The sequence below is a fragment of the Tinamus guttatus genome, unplaced genomic scaffold (assembly GCF_059628265.1).
Source record: "Tinamus guttatus ecotype Peru unplaced genomic scaffold, ASM5962826v1 Tinamus_guttatus_pri_ptg000509l, whole genome shotgun sequence".
Classification (NCBI taxonomy): Eukaryota; Metazoa; Chordata; class Aves; order Tinamiformes; family Tinamidae; genus Tinamus; species Tinamus guttatus.
In genome coordinates this window covers 1,717,760-1,734,462 of record NW_028289043.1, presented here as the reverse complement: position 1 = coordinate 1,734,462, position 16,703 = coordinate 1,717,760, and the positions used below count along the sequence as shown (strand labels likewise).

The window sequence follows — 16,703 nt, the reverse complement described above, 5'->3', positions numbered from 1 at the left end:
CTATTGGTGGCCACCATTGGAAAGAGGCCGGCACCATCCTCCTCACTCCATTTTGCACATATTAGGAATACTTACTAATAAATCATACACATTCACTTAGGGAAGAACTCTCTTGGTTTTCTTTCAACAATCCCTAGAGCAATTCACTGTGGAGTAATAAGGTAAAGCCGTGGGGCACCCAGAAGGGAAGATGGCAAAAGGAGCGCTGGAGCCTTAGCATCTCTTGGTCTTGTATTAGCAGCTCTCACCTCAGAAACATTGCTGTAACAGCAAGGCAGCTGACTCTTCTCCACAGCCCTCACCAGCAAGGATGGAAGAGGCCTGACACTACTGGAGATCTCTGAAGATATTTTCTAGACAAGATTTTAGCATCTATCATGCCCTTCTTCTATACAGCCAAGAGATGCATTCAGTTCTCTCCCACAAGTCACAAAATAATTCAGCACTGATACGGAAATTCTCTTAAAAGATTTAAGATAAAGAAAGAAATTTATTCTGCTCTTTGGAATGTTACAATGCAGGACAGGAGTCTGTTTCTAGAACATTTATGGGCTATTTTTCGCCTACCTATATGTGGTATTAAGGTAATGTCTTTGACTCTGGACTAGGTGAAAAACTATTATCTGGGAAACCACCAAACCAAAGAGATAGCGACAGTCTCTGATCTGAACACTTTTAAATTTAAACTACAAATAGGTACAAATACATATTAATTGCAGTAAATAAATAAATAAATAATAAGAGAAAAAAAAGAGAACAAAAGAAAGTAATGACATTTAAATGGTGATGTATAAAAATGTCTCCAAAACACACCTGTTTTAGAGCTTGAAAAAGTCTCGAGAAATAAAATATTAGTAGAAATTAAAACACTAAAATAGAGTTTTATTAATAACAGTAAATGAAAACAAGCAGAGCAAAGAGGGCAGAAATATTTACACGGGAGGAAAGTGAAAACCAAACACAAACAGCTGTCACAATTAGGATGGAGAAGAAATAATTTATTTGCCAAAGAAAGGAACACAGTGAGCAAGTTAACTTCACAAGCAAGGTCACCATAAAACGAAAGGATGGTTATCCACATATCTAAAAAAGGGAATCCATTCCGTACTAGATCTGAGGAATGTTATTATTCAGAAATCAAACAAGGTAACTATGGACCAATAAAGCAAGCTGTTTCCAGAATTAGAACCTATTACACAGTTTAATATTCAACCTAGCAGAAAATTTGGTATTACAGGAAATTAGGAGAGTGAAACATGTGAGATAGATACACTTTAGGTCAATAAACTTTTCTGCTGGTTACAGTCTTCTTAGTAACATACAAGTCTACTGCTAAAAACACTTCTGAATGGTTGACAGTTACGTTAAAAGACTAAACCACAACTACACTTAACACGGAAAAACAATAATTTTCTATTAATTTGCTAATCTTTGTTTTATAAAAAAATATATTTTAAATGAGAAAATAATGTATAAATCTTTTGCAAACACTACTGCATCAGATACAACAGTTGCAGGCACTTTCTGGGCAGAAGAGCAACAACTAGGAAACAGATAGGACCGAGGTTGGCATCATGCACATCTGTATGATCAGAAAATCATGTAGGTTCAACCCAGTCGAGTGTGTGCAAATATATAGCCTCTCCAATTAGTTACTTTTTTGTGTGTTTGCTGCTGTATCTATGGATCTTCAACAGCAAATTAGATTATCCTTGACTCAGTGAACTGAATGCACAGTGAGACATCCAGTAAACTGCATGAAAGCGTAAGTGTAACCGCCACAGAGCAAGGCCAAAGAATGTTCAGCATGGACTGCCTCTAAATTTGGTACTAGAAAATGAAGAAATTATTACTGAGCAGCACTAATAAACAAGCCTTTATATACACGTATCTGCTTTTATACACATCTACATGACTTGATAAATGGCCCAAATCTAGATCTGCTGTAAAAGCACAATTACTTTAGAAGTAGGAACTTTAATTGAAGTCTCAATAAAATCTCACCAGGTGCTTAAAATTTAGTATGATTTTCCTTACATTGCTTTGCTACTATTTTTTCCCTAATCAATATTTATGGTTTTATTTTTACTCTTTTCTTCCATTTCTGTCTCAACTCAATATGTAATTCTTTCCCCAGCCACAAATTCCATACTTAAATCCTACATTTTGCTACTTTTCTTAATATCTTGCCTTTATAGCTTTCTTTCCTTTGAGTCTCATTCTGTTGCTGTCATAGTATGCTTCCCTATACACAGCTAGCTATCAAATCCCCTCAGCATGATCACTGTTTAAAATTTCAGTCTCCAACCTCCCCAATTCCCAACACACAACATCCCCAACAGGAACACAGCACAAGAATGCTGTTTTCCTCTCACTCATTTACACATGGAACCCTAAGAAATGTTAAGCAATTATTTTCCACTGGTTTTAATTTACAAATAATGAAAGATCTGCCTGAATTTGCCTTGAACTGACGGAAAATAAGAAAATAAGGAATAAATCGAAGACAAAATCTGTCCGGCTTCTCCATTCTGAAAGACTTTGGAGTGAAACGCCCCAGCAGAGCTGTGGCTCATGATAACACCCAACCACTTTTCGATTAGGCCAACACTACCTTGCAGAAAACACTCATGGAGTTACCAGACGAGTTGATCTCATCTTACGAGGTCACTGTACTAGTTCTAATTATTCCAATCTAAATTACAGGCTGGAACCAGCCAGCTACCCACCAGGGATCAAGAAAAATCTCCTAACAGTTTAAGCGCTCTACTCTGATTGCTTTTCAGTCTCAGCCTTTCCGAGCTGCTTCAGGAGCTTAGACAAGCATTTCTGTCCCGGCCACGCCGCTGAGATCAGCCGCTCCTGCGGTACAGAACCAAATGTGTTCAAGATGGATTAAGTGCTACTATGGGGAAAGCTCCAGCTTCCTCCGGCCCTTCCAGCTAAGTCCAAAGCTGTAGGTAGCATTACTATCAGCTAATGCAGGTCTGGCACAGCATCATGGAGATTAGCTTCTGAAACCCAGCCTTGTAAGGTAATCTTCTTTACTGCTCTGGGCCTGACACTTGTTACTGTCATGAAAAACAAAGAAAAAAAAAGCAAATCTAGAAATAATTTTTTTCCTTCACATCTTATACATCATGCATGTCCGACTTCTACACACAAAACCATATTTCTACTGATAGCTCCTGCAGATGTGTGTAAAGTTCCACTAGGCGGAAGGCAGGATTGCATTTACAAAAAAAAAAAAAAAAAAAACATAACCTGAGTTAGGTCCCTAACCAAAAGCCTACAGAAGTTAGGAGATAAACTCTCACTAATGTAATATGTTTTGGATCAAGTGCCAGATCTAGTCTGTCAGCCGCAGCCTATTTAGATGTGCACCTGAAAACACAACACATGCATCTAAATGCAAGTAAAATCACATATGACACCACAATCTTCATACATTTTATATAGACGTGCATCTGTATATATGAATTAATAATTTTAAGAGCCTTTCTAGATCAGACATTTGTTTTACTAACATTAAGTAAGGATTTTTAACCAATTTCAACTATAGCACTCTAGTTAAAGTCAAAAGCAGAACTTCTCCAATGATAGCATGAAATATACTTTCATAAAATAATGCCTTTATAACTTAAATAAAAATCAGAGGGAAATCTCCTTTACTTCTTCTGAAGGATACTGAGCTTACATCACAAACTGTATATAAAGGAAAAAAATAATGACAGGTTCTCTCATCCCAGCTCACATAATGAGACCAAGCTCACATTAAAAAACCTTTTAAGTGTCAGTAAAGAGGTGAAAAAAAAATCTACTATCTACTTATTAAGTCGGTATCAGATCAACTGAAAAACCTGCAAAACAACAAACATATTGGAAACACAGGCTGTTAAGCCCGGAACTTGGCATTACAAATATTGCTAGCTGTGCTCCTAACCCTGTGCACACCTCGTTATCATGGCACAGCTGCAGGGGCAGACAACTCACAGATGAAATATATATCATTATGAATAAACGTGTGACATCATCCAGTAACCTATTAGTCCAACAAAGCAATACAGAAGAACTGCTGAAATTCCCTCATAAATTGGCTTTTCCCCCTTCTTCTTTGGGGAAGAGGCCTCTTTAAAACAGAAAGGGCAACACAAGCTCGCCTGGAGTTGCAGCCACTGGGTGTTTGGCTCGGGTGCCCATGGCACTCTCGGCGTAAGGATCTGTGCTGTGGACCAACTTTCTGACATGCTGTTGGCTCTTCCCTACTTCAGGAATTGCAGTTCCGTCAACCTAGTTTTAAAAAGTACCTGACTATCTGCAGTAGACTCAGAACTTTAGCTCACTACCAACTTCAGCTGATTTCAAACCAGTGACCTAAAGGCACATTATTTATGATTTCTCTACCAAAGCTCCTCTCCAGTCCCTTCTACCACAGGAGGCCCATGCAGAGAAGGCACAAACCACATTTCTGCAGAGCAGCTTGAGGCCACCAGGCTTCGATAAAGCAGCTGTCACCAGGGAACACGGAAGGGGTGACAGGGAAGGATAAGTGGAGCGGAGCAGAAAGCGTGACGGACATCTCACTGTGAGCTAGGCAAGAGCCATGCCCAAGCCATGCAGGACAGGCTCCCTGGGGAAACAAAATCTAGACCCAAACCACACAAAGCCAATAAGCTTTTTATAATCCTGTACTTTTTCTTTCCAGATCCTTTTGCTCATTTGATGGCCTTCAATCAAGAAATGCATTTCTTTTCTTCAGGCCACAGGCATATGAAAAGCATGCATCTCCCTTTACTTTAGGTACTGCCTCCAGACAATAAGTATGACACAATCAGCTCCTTCCTCGCTTCTCACACCCACCTTAAACTCACACATGCTCTTACCTACTTATTTGTCTAGTAAACCTAAGGCAAGCCAATGCAAAGGCAGAGTGCCATTATATTTGACAAGAGCCCCTACACCAAAGAAAAGCTTTGTTTCTGGAGCACCAACATTTCTGCCAACAAGAGAACTTAACTGTGTAATTGGAATTCTCAAGCTATTCACCATAGCATGCCACTGAAATGAGAAAGCAGTGTAATTAAAAAAGCACATGTATAATCATTAAATGAGAGTGCATACCTTCCCTGATAGCTGTAAATGGGGTTCCTTCCTCTTCCTGCAATCTAATCACTTTCAGTGCCACGAGCTTCCCATTTACCCTGGGAAAGAAAGAGGGGAGGGGAAGGAGAAATAAAAAACAAAATTAAAGCAGAAACAGTATTTCTTATAAATAGAGCTTGTTTCCCATCATGTACTTATCCAATTTTTTCCTGTCAATGTCAGTGATTCATTTATAGCGCTGCAAGAAACACTTCATGACTTCCATAATGTCAACTTTATATTTTCACACTCATAAGCAATCCAAGAAATGATCTCAGTTTTCTGTGAGTCAGTCTGTTTCCTTTCTATCACAGCACTAAATCGAAGCTTTGTTAAGGAGTATCACATTGCAAAATATGGTTTTAATGCATCTGTCCTTTAATTGATCAAATTGTTCCAACAAAAAAGGCATATAATTTTCATCAATTATTCTACTTGAGAGTTTATGCACACCTATATCAATTATCTTCCTCCTCCTGTAACTATTGCTCTCCAAAAGCTAAGGATATGGAAGACGAGAAATATTTGTCAGGTCATTTTCTGATCATTTCTCTTCAGAGAAGGATTGTTCCTAATGTACATTCTTTACTTCCCAGCCCAGGCTAGTTTTACATTATAATGAGTCTCATTCATAAGATTTAAAATACTTTGTACTCCAAGAGACGAAACTTCGCAGCCAAGGTCAATTTCCTTTCAAACGTTACTTGGCTGACTTCACCAGTAGCATTCAAACCTTCACTATACATTCTCCCCATTCAAGGCCTCACAGAAAAAAAACAGTTGGTCCAATTTATCCAAATAAAATCTCCCCAATAACCGAATGAGGTATAAAAATTGATAGAGATTACCCTCCTCAAGAACAAACCTGTATCTCTGCACTTCTAACTGACTCCTCAAATATGAAAAGAATGGGGGATTCCTGAAAGGGCAAAATACAGTTGCTAAATAAGAAGGATCATTACTGAAATTTCTTCCTGCTAGCCCTTACAGCCACAGAGTCCAAGGGAAACCATGGAGCTTCCACACTCCTGGGGAAGGGGGGCAATTCCCTATTGCTCTGAACCCTAGGAGTATACTCTGTTTTGAAAGGAAGATGACATGGACATCTACTAAGTTTGACTTCATCTTCTCCCTCAAGCTTTTTATTTTTGCAGTCGGACAAGTTCAATGACAAGACTGCTACTGTACATCTTCTTCTGGTTATCTTTTTCTATTGCCGGAATCTCATCAGACTTGTACAGTGCATTATAATGACTCTGTAAACAACTTAGAGAGCCTGATTATCAAAAGATAGTTTACTTATCACCTTCCAGCCATTCATAATATTTCTGATTGGAATCAGCTCAAGTCTCAGGCCACCAGTCACTGTTGGCAGGGAATTATCAGCTTATTCCTAGAGGATTATCTGAATTTCCCCTTATGACAGCTTTATATTTATTTCTGTTGAGACTCCAACCAAACTTCTTCTGGCATTAGGAAAAACAAACCCTGCCTCAGTAACTTTATGTCACACACAGATATAAGCATAAACCATAACGAAAGCAGAAGCAGAAAGATTGATGACAGATGTTAGGTTCACATAGATCTGTAGTTTTCAAATCGACCTGCCTATCATGTAAATAAAAGTAATTTAGATATCTCAATAATTTGGTTCTTTTACAATTTATGAAATAACTGCAAGAAGGATTTAAATGAGGAAAAACAAGATGGTTTTGCAGATCAAGAACAGGATCTCTATTCACTCCATTCTGTTAAGCCAATGCAGAAGATGGTGGAGAAAGCAGACCGAAGAGGCACCAAGGATTTAGCATGTGGAACAGTACAGTTCGAGAGACTGGCATGTAGTATGCAGAGACATAAGGATTATGCTTTTCTTAATCCAAAATTCTACATTTCACTGATCTATTAATAACAAAATATAACACAAATAGCAACAGTATACAACTGACTTTGATGAATGCAAAATTACACAGCGTTCTTAAACAGATAATGTGGTGGGCTGTGCCATTTAGTTAAAACCGCCACATCAGTAGCTGTCACCATCTTGATAGCCATCAGGGCAACTCTTAATACTATTAAAATGACTGAACTAATCTCAAGAAGTATTTCTCTGGGATTGCATTCCCCCTATTAGTATTATTTACCTCCCCAAACCTTTGTTTCTTCAGCTCATTTTCTACAAATGTGAGAATTTCTTATAGTAAATCTGGAGACAAGGGAAGCTAAATATCATCAGTAAATAGGGACAGAAGGGCACATCCACACCCTTCAACTCTTCTCCCACTGGTGCTATCTCAGGCTGCAGTTACATGATATTGCTCAGATGAGCTAATGGCTGCAGCATCTGGGTATGTACTTACCCCTGCTAAATCCCTGCCACACACTCTGCCTCTGTCCTACAACAGCATTTTTCAGAAAGCATTTTTCACATTTTGAATGTAAAAAAAGAAAAAATACTAGAAATAGAATGAGAGGAAGAACTGGGACCATGTATTTGTGCAGAAGCTAGCCGCAAAATCACATCAGCTATGTCATGATATTATGCCTTGAATCTTGTGGTAACTTGCCCAAATAATGTAGCAATTGCCTTAGAAACAACACTTAGAAAAGTGAGACATGGGCAAAATTAGTTCTGCAACATATTGGAATTTGCCCCTGGTGTCCTTCAGTAGCGAACAGAACATATTGGAATTTGCCCCTGGTGTCCTTCAGTAGTGAACAGACAGGCAAAGCTCTTGCCATGCTTCATGTTTTTCTTCCAGAGCTCTCTAGGTGCGCTCTGTACTTTTGTTCCTCTCCCAACAGAGGCAGCCAGCCCTGTCGATGGTGACGGGCGAGCGCCGCTGCCCAGTCTGACACCCTGGATTCACTGACCCACCTGCCCCTGCCCAAAGCCAACAGCCACGGAGCATCTCCAAACAACACCCTTCACGTGGCCAAGGATTTCACTGATCCCAGCAGCTTCCCCCCATCCTTGTCAACCTCCTCATTAGTTCTATCAGGGATAATATTGATTACAATATTCCTTATGTTTTAATTTACAAGCTTTTGCCCTTTCCAAACTTAAAGATTTCTTTTCTCTCTGAATCTCACCTTCCTTTCTCATATACAAAAATCTCACATATACAAAAATGGAGAAAAGTCCTGAAGTTTCAACATCACACAAAGTGACTTCAATACGGGAGTGTGTTGTCTAGGGAAAAAACAATCACCCACAGCTGAGGGACAGATTATAGATTTTTGAGAATTCAGCATTTTAATGGCACTTAAATACCTTTATTTAATTTCAGACTTTAGATACAAAATAGACAAAATAAAAATGTCCCTGTAGACTTTTATGTGGCATATAGCAAAAATCTGTATATTTGAAAAAATACAAATGAGCCAGATGTTATAAAAATTCTAATAGTGTCACATTTTCTACAACAGCACCTATCAGCAACACCAAAATAAATACATTGATACAAATGACCACTTAGGAGAAAATACAGAAGATTAGAATTAATTTATTATTTTCATGCATCATTAAGAAAATATAATACTGATGAATATAAAGTAATTGATGATTTAATTGGCTTTCCTTGGGATAATGCTGACAATGCCATATAGAGGAAAAAGGATGAAATTAACATACTCTTCACAAGTCCTTCGGCTAAATTTAGATGTGATACATTTTATAAATATAATATACTTAAAGGATTCAGTTAATAGAACAACTGCCTCTCTGATTTCAATCTGTTAATATTGTATAGAGTTTTATTGCTGGCTGGAGTTGAGGTTTAGCTCCTAGCCCTAGCAAGACCTGAGCTTGAGAAGACTTCTTCAAAGAAAAAAAAAACAGATTGTATTGCCATGGTGCATGTATTCCTGATGCTTTATTTCAAGTCATTAATTTTTATACTCATTTACAGGGAAAACACAAAGCATGGTCTTCAAATGCAGAAAACACCTAATCAAATACAGTCTGCAGTTATACTAACACTCCAGACTTCTAAAATGCAAAACAGGCAGTGGTCTAAACTGGCTTTGACAGAATTTTCCTTTGAAGGAAACTTCACAGAACAAATTCACTGTCAGTTTAGTCACCTCAAACAATTCCATCAAAGAGTAAATAACATCACATTAGGAGAAACACTTCCTTAAGTCATTAACATTGAAGATGTGTAAAAATTCATTATATTGTATTTCTCATGTCAAAAATTTACAGAATATATTTACAGTTCTGCTACAGCTGTAGTATGCAAAATATTCCACAGAATAACAATTTCTCTTTCTGACTTTAACCATATTTTAACCTCCATTTTTTAAAAAACACCTTATTTTGAAGAAACTAAAGGATTAAAGATACTGCATAATGTTAATGTTTACAAGGGCTGGAAAAAAAAAAAAGATCAGTGAGTTCCAAAAGCTACACAGGATCTTAGTTATTGAATAGTGTTGTCACTGGAACTCAGGGATGCAGCTTTTCCCAAGCACAGGGAAGCAGAATCAGAACATTCTAGAGCTCCTCCAGGACCCGCTCTCCCAATCTCCACGAAGCAGGGAAGCTTCTAGTTCATGAGAAAAAAACATTTTATTTATGAATCTTGATTACTGTGACACGGACTATGCAATAGAAATCCTGGTAACAGGTTTGTTCAGACTCCCTCTCTCTCCAAGGAAAAAGGGGAGACGTTGTTGAGCCTGGGACAGGCAGCAAGTAGAGGACTGTTCAGCCCTGGTCCTACTCAACATACCTCACATCTTTTAGGACCCTACAAAAGCTATTTCTCACACAGGGAGAGTTTAAAGACATCAGTATAAGAACAGCAGCCTCTCCTATAGTTTTGCAATCTTTAAGATGTTCTTTTGGAAGGTATTTTTTCCATGGCTAAATGAGAAGTACCTGAGTACATGGCATAATGACATTTAGTTTGGGAATTTGTTCAGTCAGCATCTGTTCTACCATGTCAGTGACGTGTACATATGCCATTGCCATTAAATTGCTACCCATACTATTTAGAATTGCATTCAGTGTAACTTAGTCTATCCCAGTTTTCCCATCACATTTTTCTGTACAATCCTAGGCAAGTTACATAATAGCATTTTCTTTCCTCAGTTTCCACTCATTTGTCGCAAGAGATAATGCTCCACTGCCTTTCTAAAGTACTTTGTAGGCTCAATGAAAAACGGTAAGTTTTAAAATTACATATAGAGAAGCCCAGCATCGTGTGCTGTTCTCCTTTGTGTGCCTATAGAAAATCTCCTAGTGTTTCCTTTAAATGCAAAGACATCAACAAAAAGTGATCGATACAGTCAGTGATCTACTCTTTAGTTAGATTCTTCAGGTTTACATGTTTTTTTTAAACCTATTTTCAGATAGAAGAACTATTTACAAATTACTTCCTGTACTATACTGTTTTAACTTTAGCTGCTTTTTATTTCCACCATTTGGCATTTCATTTCAGCATCTAGTTATCACTAGTTGGCATCTAGCTCAACTCAAAGCTATTGTCTTTCTGAAAGATTTATAATGCTAGAGATTTTAAAAAACATCTATTTATTCCCTCTATTAACCCATGTCATGACTTCAAAATGTATTACAGAAAAGCACTCTGCAAAAATACTGAAAGAACAGCAGTTAAAAAACAGAAATTAGGAAGCTCAAGGAGGAAACTCTGAAGTGCCCCTCATAATCCATCAATACCGTTACTTCCTCAATGATTTCAAGAGAAAAATAGTTTTATTTGCAAATGACAAACAATTTGCAAGAAGGAAAAGAAAAGGTTGGGAATATTTAGGTCACTAAGGCAACATGAACCACAACTATTTTGAAAGATTCTAACTAAATTGGGCAAACGATGAAAAATCTGTTATTTGTGAATGTCACAACATGTGAAATGTCTCAGGAAGCACGAAAACATCATACGTGTAGTGAACAGGGGACTGACTAAAAAGAGACAGTCTGACCGACAAAACCATGGCAAGCTCATAGGGCTACCAGCAACCTACAGCACTTCCAGCAGATCGCACATGAGACAGTGAAAGCTGCCAAGGGGAGTTCATGATGAAAGGGGAAAAAATCCTGCAACTAAAAGAAAAAGCAAACAGCAGTTAGCACCGTCAGTCATCCTCGGTGGTGATTTAGCTCCATAAGCACATAAAAAATCGAAACACTTAGTCACTTGTTTCTTGTGAGTAGCCATAAATCAGCGTATACATGAAATACAGTCAAAGACAGCTAGATAGTCCTAAAGCTTACTACGGCTCGTCATGGCAGTAAGCAATTTTGTGGGAGGGATTTTAGACAGTATTTTGTCAACTGCATCTAGTAAGAGTTTTATCCATTTTTGCAATGCTTTGAGCGGACACAATTTAGCAAAGGTCCTTAACACACTAAAATTTATATGTGCAAGCAAGAAATAGATCACAGAGAGATCCCAAAGGTGCAGAAGTAGCAGACATCCCACTGGCCCGTTTCTCAAAACACAGATTCACGCCGGGCAAGCAGCAGTCACAGACCACGTCACTTTAAGGGAGGTAATCCTTTTTAATCCTTACCTACGGCTTCAAGAGCAATCGAAAAGTGAGGGCAGACGATGGCAACTGTGCCAACTCATAACGTTGCCACAATCACATTTTTTTCCTTTATGCAAAGCTCCCAGTGTGACTGCACCAGGCAAGGGGGGCCCTGACTAGAGGCAGCTCCTCTCTGCTGTTCCTGCCTTCTTAACCACACTGCAGAGACTCACACCCCCTATTCATTTGTCACAGATCAAGTAAAATCCCACTGCTGGGAAGTTAGGTGAATTCATAATTAAGCCCAAGAGAGAACCCCAAGAGTCTGTAGCAGCAAGAAGATATGCACGGTTGTAGAGATAATCAGCTTTTTCTCAAGTTCAGTTGCAAAAAGGTACATACAAAAGTTGAAAAGATGCTACTGCTCTAATATTTATTTTCTGCATACTGCTTTCAAATACAGAAACATTCTCCAAAGATCCACTAAAAGTATGTGGGGCAAAGAGTTAAGCTATAACCTTGTGTTGCATATTTAGTTCTGTTCTGTTATTATGAGATCTCTTTCCACAATAATGGGGAATCTAGAAAAATCTCTTCAGAGAGATCTGAACTTCAACCCATGCATGTGTTAAGCAGACTGTGAGGATTTTATACAGTTCATTCAGTGGTATGCAACAAGCCAAAATTTGAGAAATGAACTTTAAAGAGAATCAAATGAATATGCCAAGACAAGTTTTCAATACGCACGCCTGAAGTTCAACATGGGAACAGAAATAGATTTGCCTCTTAATGCACATGGCAGGCAGAAACAAATGGCAGTTCGGCTATTTCTCTGGTAAACAAAAAGCCGAATGTAAGAGAAGACTGCTCCGCTTTTGTCAATAATTCAATCCTGTACACTCAACAGCATCCTCATACTCCAAGGAATCATTTGTAGTTGCCTGCAAAAAGAGAAATCCATCATCTGCTAAGAGGAGTTAGTCCAATTTATTTGACTTTGCAGGGATACTACCACGACTCCTTAAATAAACAGCAAAATAATCACAGAATCACACAATAGATGAGGGTGGAAGAGATCTCTAGAGATCATCTAGTCCAACCTCCTGCTCCAGCAGGGACACCTAGAGCACGGGGCACAGGGCGGCATCCAGGTGGGTTTGGAAGATCTCCAGAGAAGGAGACTCCACAGCCTCTCTGGGCAGCCTGTTCCAGGGCTCTGTCACCTTCAGATGGGTGTCGATAGGAAGAATCAGAAGAATTGTTGATAGGAAGAATCGGAAGACAGAGGTTTAGTATCAGTGGTCCCGCTCTAAAGTCTAAAAAGACAGACCTACCCTTACTGTTAGGTACAGCACACACTACTATGAACTCCAGGTCTGGAATGGCTGGTTTGATATCTTTGTTGGCAAATATGCATCTTTTAATCTTTTCAAGCAGTAAACTTGGATCATGTTTTTTTTTTTCTTCCAGCATAATGATCAACAAGGGGAAATAATTTAACAGACGGAAATACTCTTCATTTAATAAATCAGGTGCAGATATTTAGAAAAAATATGAATAGAGAGATAAAGATTTCAGCAAATGAACCTATAAAATCAAAACAACTTCTACTATGGCAAAACAACTTTCAAAACAACTTTCTACCTTCAAAACAACTTTCTACTATGTTGTGTTCCTGGAAATTCCCACTGAATTGAACAGATTCAAGGATTCATTGACTGCATGATCAACTCCAGTGGATCATAGATTAAAATTTAATACAAGTATCAAAATTAGGAAAGGCCTTAAACTCTGAAAAAAAACCCACATAATTAAAAGTTTTTTAATATGAAAACCTGTCTTGACTTTAAGCAATGCCAATTTTCAACAGCGTTTCCTGAGGCACATGTTTGTCAACTTAAATATAATTGCCATCAAAAATTATCAGCACATTTTGTACATCTCCAAGTTAGCGTGGGAAAGGAATCTTGAAAAATGGTTCTATGTGATTTCCTCAGCTATGTGTTTTCAAACCATTTAACCAAGTTTTAGCTTTGAAACTACAGCCTGATGGGCTGAAACTTACTTACCATTTTCTACTTCAGAATTTTACTATAAAATAGCTTACAGAAGGACACTCAACAAGCTGCTCAAGAAGCAGTACTTTAAGTACTCTCACACAAAAGATCGCTCAAGAAGAGAGTTTGAGTACGAAAATTGAAACCCAATGAGCTAAGACATTGAAACATGTTAGGACTTCCCAGATGCATTAGAAATTTGTGGAGAAAGAAACGGCAAGAAGTTCTGGAACATCAGACGAGTCGTTTCAAGTGAAATATCAACACACTTATCTTCAAGATAAGAAATTCTGCAGGATGAGGAGAGAGGGAGAAATAAATACAACTACTATCCTGTGCTGTTCTTAAAACCTCTTCTAAAATCTGAAGTCACCTACAAGCATTCTTCCAGAACATATGGAACATCTTCCACTAAAGAGCAAACTTGGGATCATCTTCCACTCCTCCCTCCTTCTCAAACTTTGTCTTATAATTAGTTCTCCACATTTAAGTATCAATTTGGACTAGGATTCTTAAAGTTAAGTGTATGCTTATACAGTTATGTAAAGTAAAATTCAACTATTTGCAGTATCAGGTCTTAGACATTCTTGCTGCAGTACATTTACCCACTCAGTGAAATACCTTGCTTAAACACATACACTGGAATAAAAATAGGAAATTATTTGAGTGCAACGGTTATTAACATTTTTTTTTAAAGGCAATCTCCCCGGGTTTCTCCACTTTAGAAACTTTATTTTAGAATCTGAAATCAAATTTAAATTTATTTTAAAATTTGATATGCAATGTCCTTCCCTTCTTTTCCAACTACTTGATGGGTTGGTTGCTTTGATCTTTGGTACCTGCGCGTGAAAATGGTCTTTCATCAAACATGCATGAAAAGAACCATTTTACACAAAGTACCAATGCTCAGTAACATGAGCTGCTTCTGGGAGCTACTTGCCTAAGTGTGTGGAATAGAGAAATGTGATATGTTGATGAAAAAGCCAGCAGTCACTTTTATGATGTATAAAAAATGGATTTTGAAAGGAAACAGATTTTCTTTCTGTATCTCTCCCACCCCAGCTTGTTGCAATGTAAATAAAGGCTCTTCTTTCCTAGACTCAAGAAGCCCAAGAACAGAAAGAGATTTTGCTTGATGGAACAGCACTGAACTGGGAGCTGCACACGTTGCTATGCAGACTGCATTGATCAGCCCCTAAAACAAAGACTCCTGATTACTACAGAACACCATCAAGCAACTGAATCTATAAGTGAAATATAAGCAAGAAACAGCACATGGGTTTGGAAAAGTCATAATAATACAATAGCACCCTGCATTAAGCTGGTAATAAGAAAATGGGGGCAACCTTCCAAGTGTTGATAAACTAATACCTGCATACAGTGCTCTGTTTTGTCACAAAATGCTATTAGCAGCAAATGTATCATTAAATTCTTTAAAGTATTTTCCTTCAGTTTATAGATGTTCTGTTCTAAGAGACATATCTTGAACTTTCAGATTACCTCCAGTTCTATTCCCTTGTTATCTATATATCTCAGGAAATGCATTAAAAACAAAAAAAAAAAAAAGAGAGAAAAAAACATCACCACTTGCCATATGTATCTGGTGATAAATATGGAGGACAATATCAATCAAACCAGCTTAATCTTTCGAAGACTGTGAAGTTTAAATTCTCCATCTTCAAAGTGTGTTAAGGTCACATCACAGAACTATTTAGGTGAAATGACAAAACTGAATATGAGAGCTGGTTGAAAATTCTCAAACATTTCAATCAAAATGCAATTTTACCATTACCTGTTATGTCTCAAATATGGATTGCAGTGTGCCACACAGGCTTAATCCTTCGGTAGTCAGAACTGAGTACATGCCAAGACAGGCAAAGACTCTCTCTTGATTTGTTTGCCCATTTTTCTTCCCACTAAAGTGAAGGCCAGGGCAGCACAGTGGTGCAGACCAGCCTGGCACTGTGCACCTACAACAGGTGCTAGAAAATATTTCTGCATCTTCAATTTTATACAAAGCTCTCACTTCTACTGACTGAGAGGACATCAAGCAACCCTGTTTTCTTAGTGCAAGTTTGCAGAAAATCAAGGCATATGGGATGACTATCATCCGATACGCTGCCGCGATCTTTTTCTAACAGGTTTTAGTCATAAGGCACAGCTGAAATCCATATGGTTTTCTCATATTATTTAAACCCCAATAAAAAAGCTTGCTTATTATGTATTATGTATGGTATTTATGGTGATAGGCAACTGAAAGTGAACAATACACCATAACAGCACTTTTTTGAAGAAAGCTGAAAGGAAATACATATACCAACACCAAAGTACTGTAAATACTTCTTCTATATTTAGGACAGACTTTTATTCATACCAGCCCAGTATCATTGTGCTCATTAATCTCAAAGCTACTGAGAAATGACATCTCTCATTCTGATTTACTACAAATATTCAGTGAAAAAATTAATTTTCAGTACCTATGTACCTTGATGACCCTGCAATGTTAAATTTATTTCCCTATTTCATTAGTAAGTCTGTCCCATGACTGTCTGCTGAGAATGGTAAACTGCCTCATCCATCATTCACTGGACAAAATTTTTAAATAAAGATATCATAATTATGAGAACTGCTATAGTAACACTGAAAGGCCGATTCATAAAACTTGATTAAACATATGAACTTTATACTATGAAGCATGCTGCCTGACGAAGGTAATTCCCAAGTTTTGCAACCTTAGCTCAAGTAGTGTATTTTAAGTGTGTTTATTGAGTCATCCACTACAATATAGAAGTGCTTAGGTCACTGGCAATTACAATTGCAACAAATTTTGTTAAAATGGCAGAAAACTATATATTTAACATGAATACATGAGGCAGAGTCATTGTTACAATGTGTCTTAATATTATCCCTATTGGCTATTCTTGTAAATAAACTAAACTCACAATAGTCTAAAATTCCATTTAATCACTTCATGATATTTTATTTGGGTTTTATAACAACAAACAA

The 16,703-nt window shown here is 37.7% G+C and overlaps 1 protein-coding gene across 5 annotated transcripts in view; it reads right to left on the bottom strand.

Annotated features, from left to right (window-relative positions):
• CDK14 (cyclin dependent kinase 14) overlaps nucleotides 1-16,703 on the bottom strand; it is a 296,945-nt gene that overhangs the window by 197,783 nt on the left and 82,459 nt on the right. For all 5 annotated transcript variants that reach the window (XM_088533551.1, XM_088533554.1, XM_088533553.1 and 2 more), the window contains one exon: nucleotides 5,122-5,201. In XM_088533551.1, the coding sequence (XP_088389677.1) occupies nucleotides 5,122-5,201 (80 nt within the window). The remainder of the gene's footprint in view (nucleotides 1-5,121; nucleotides 5,202-16,703) is intronic.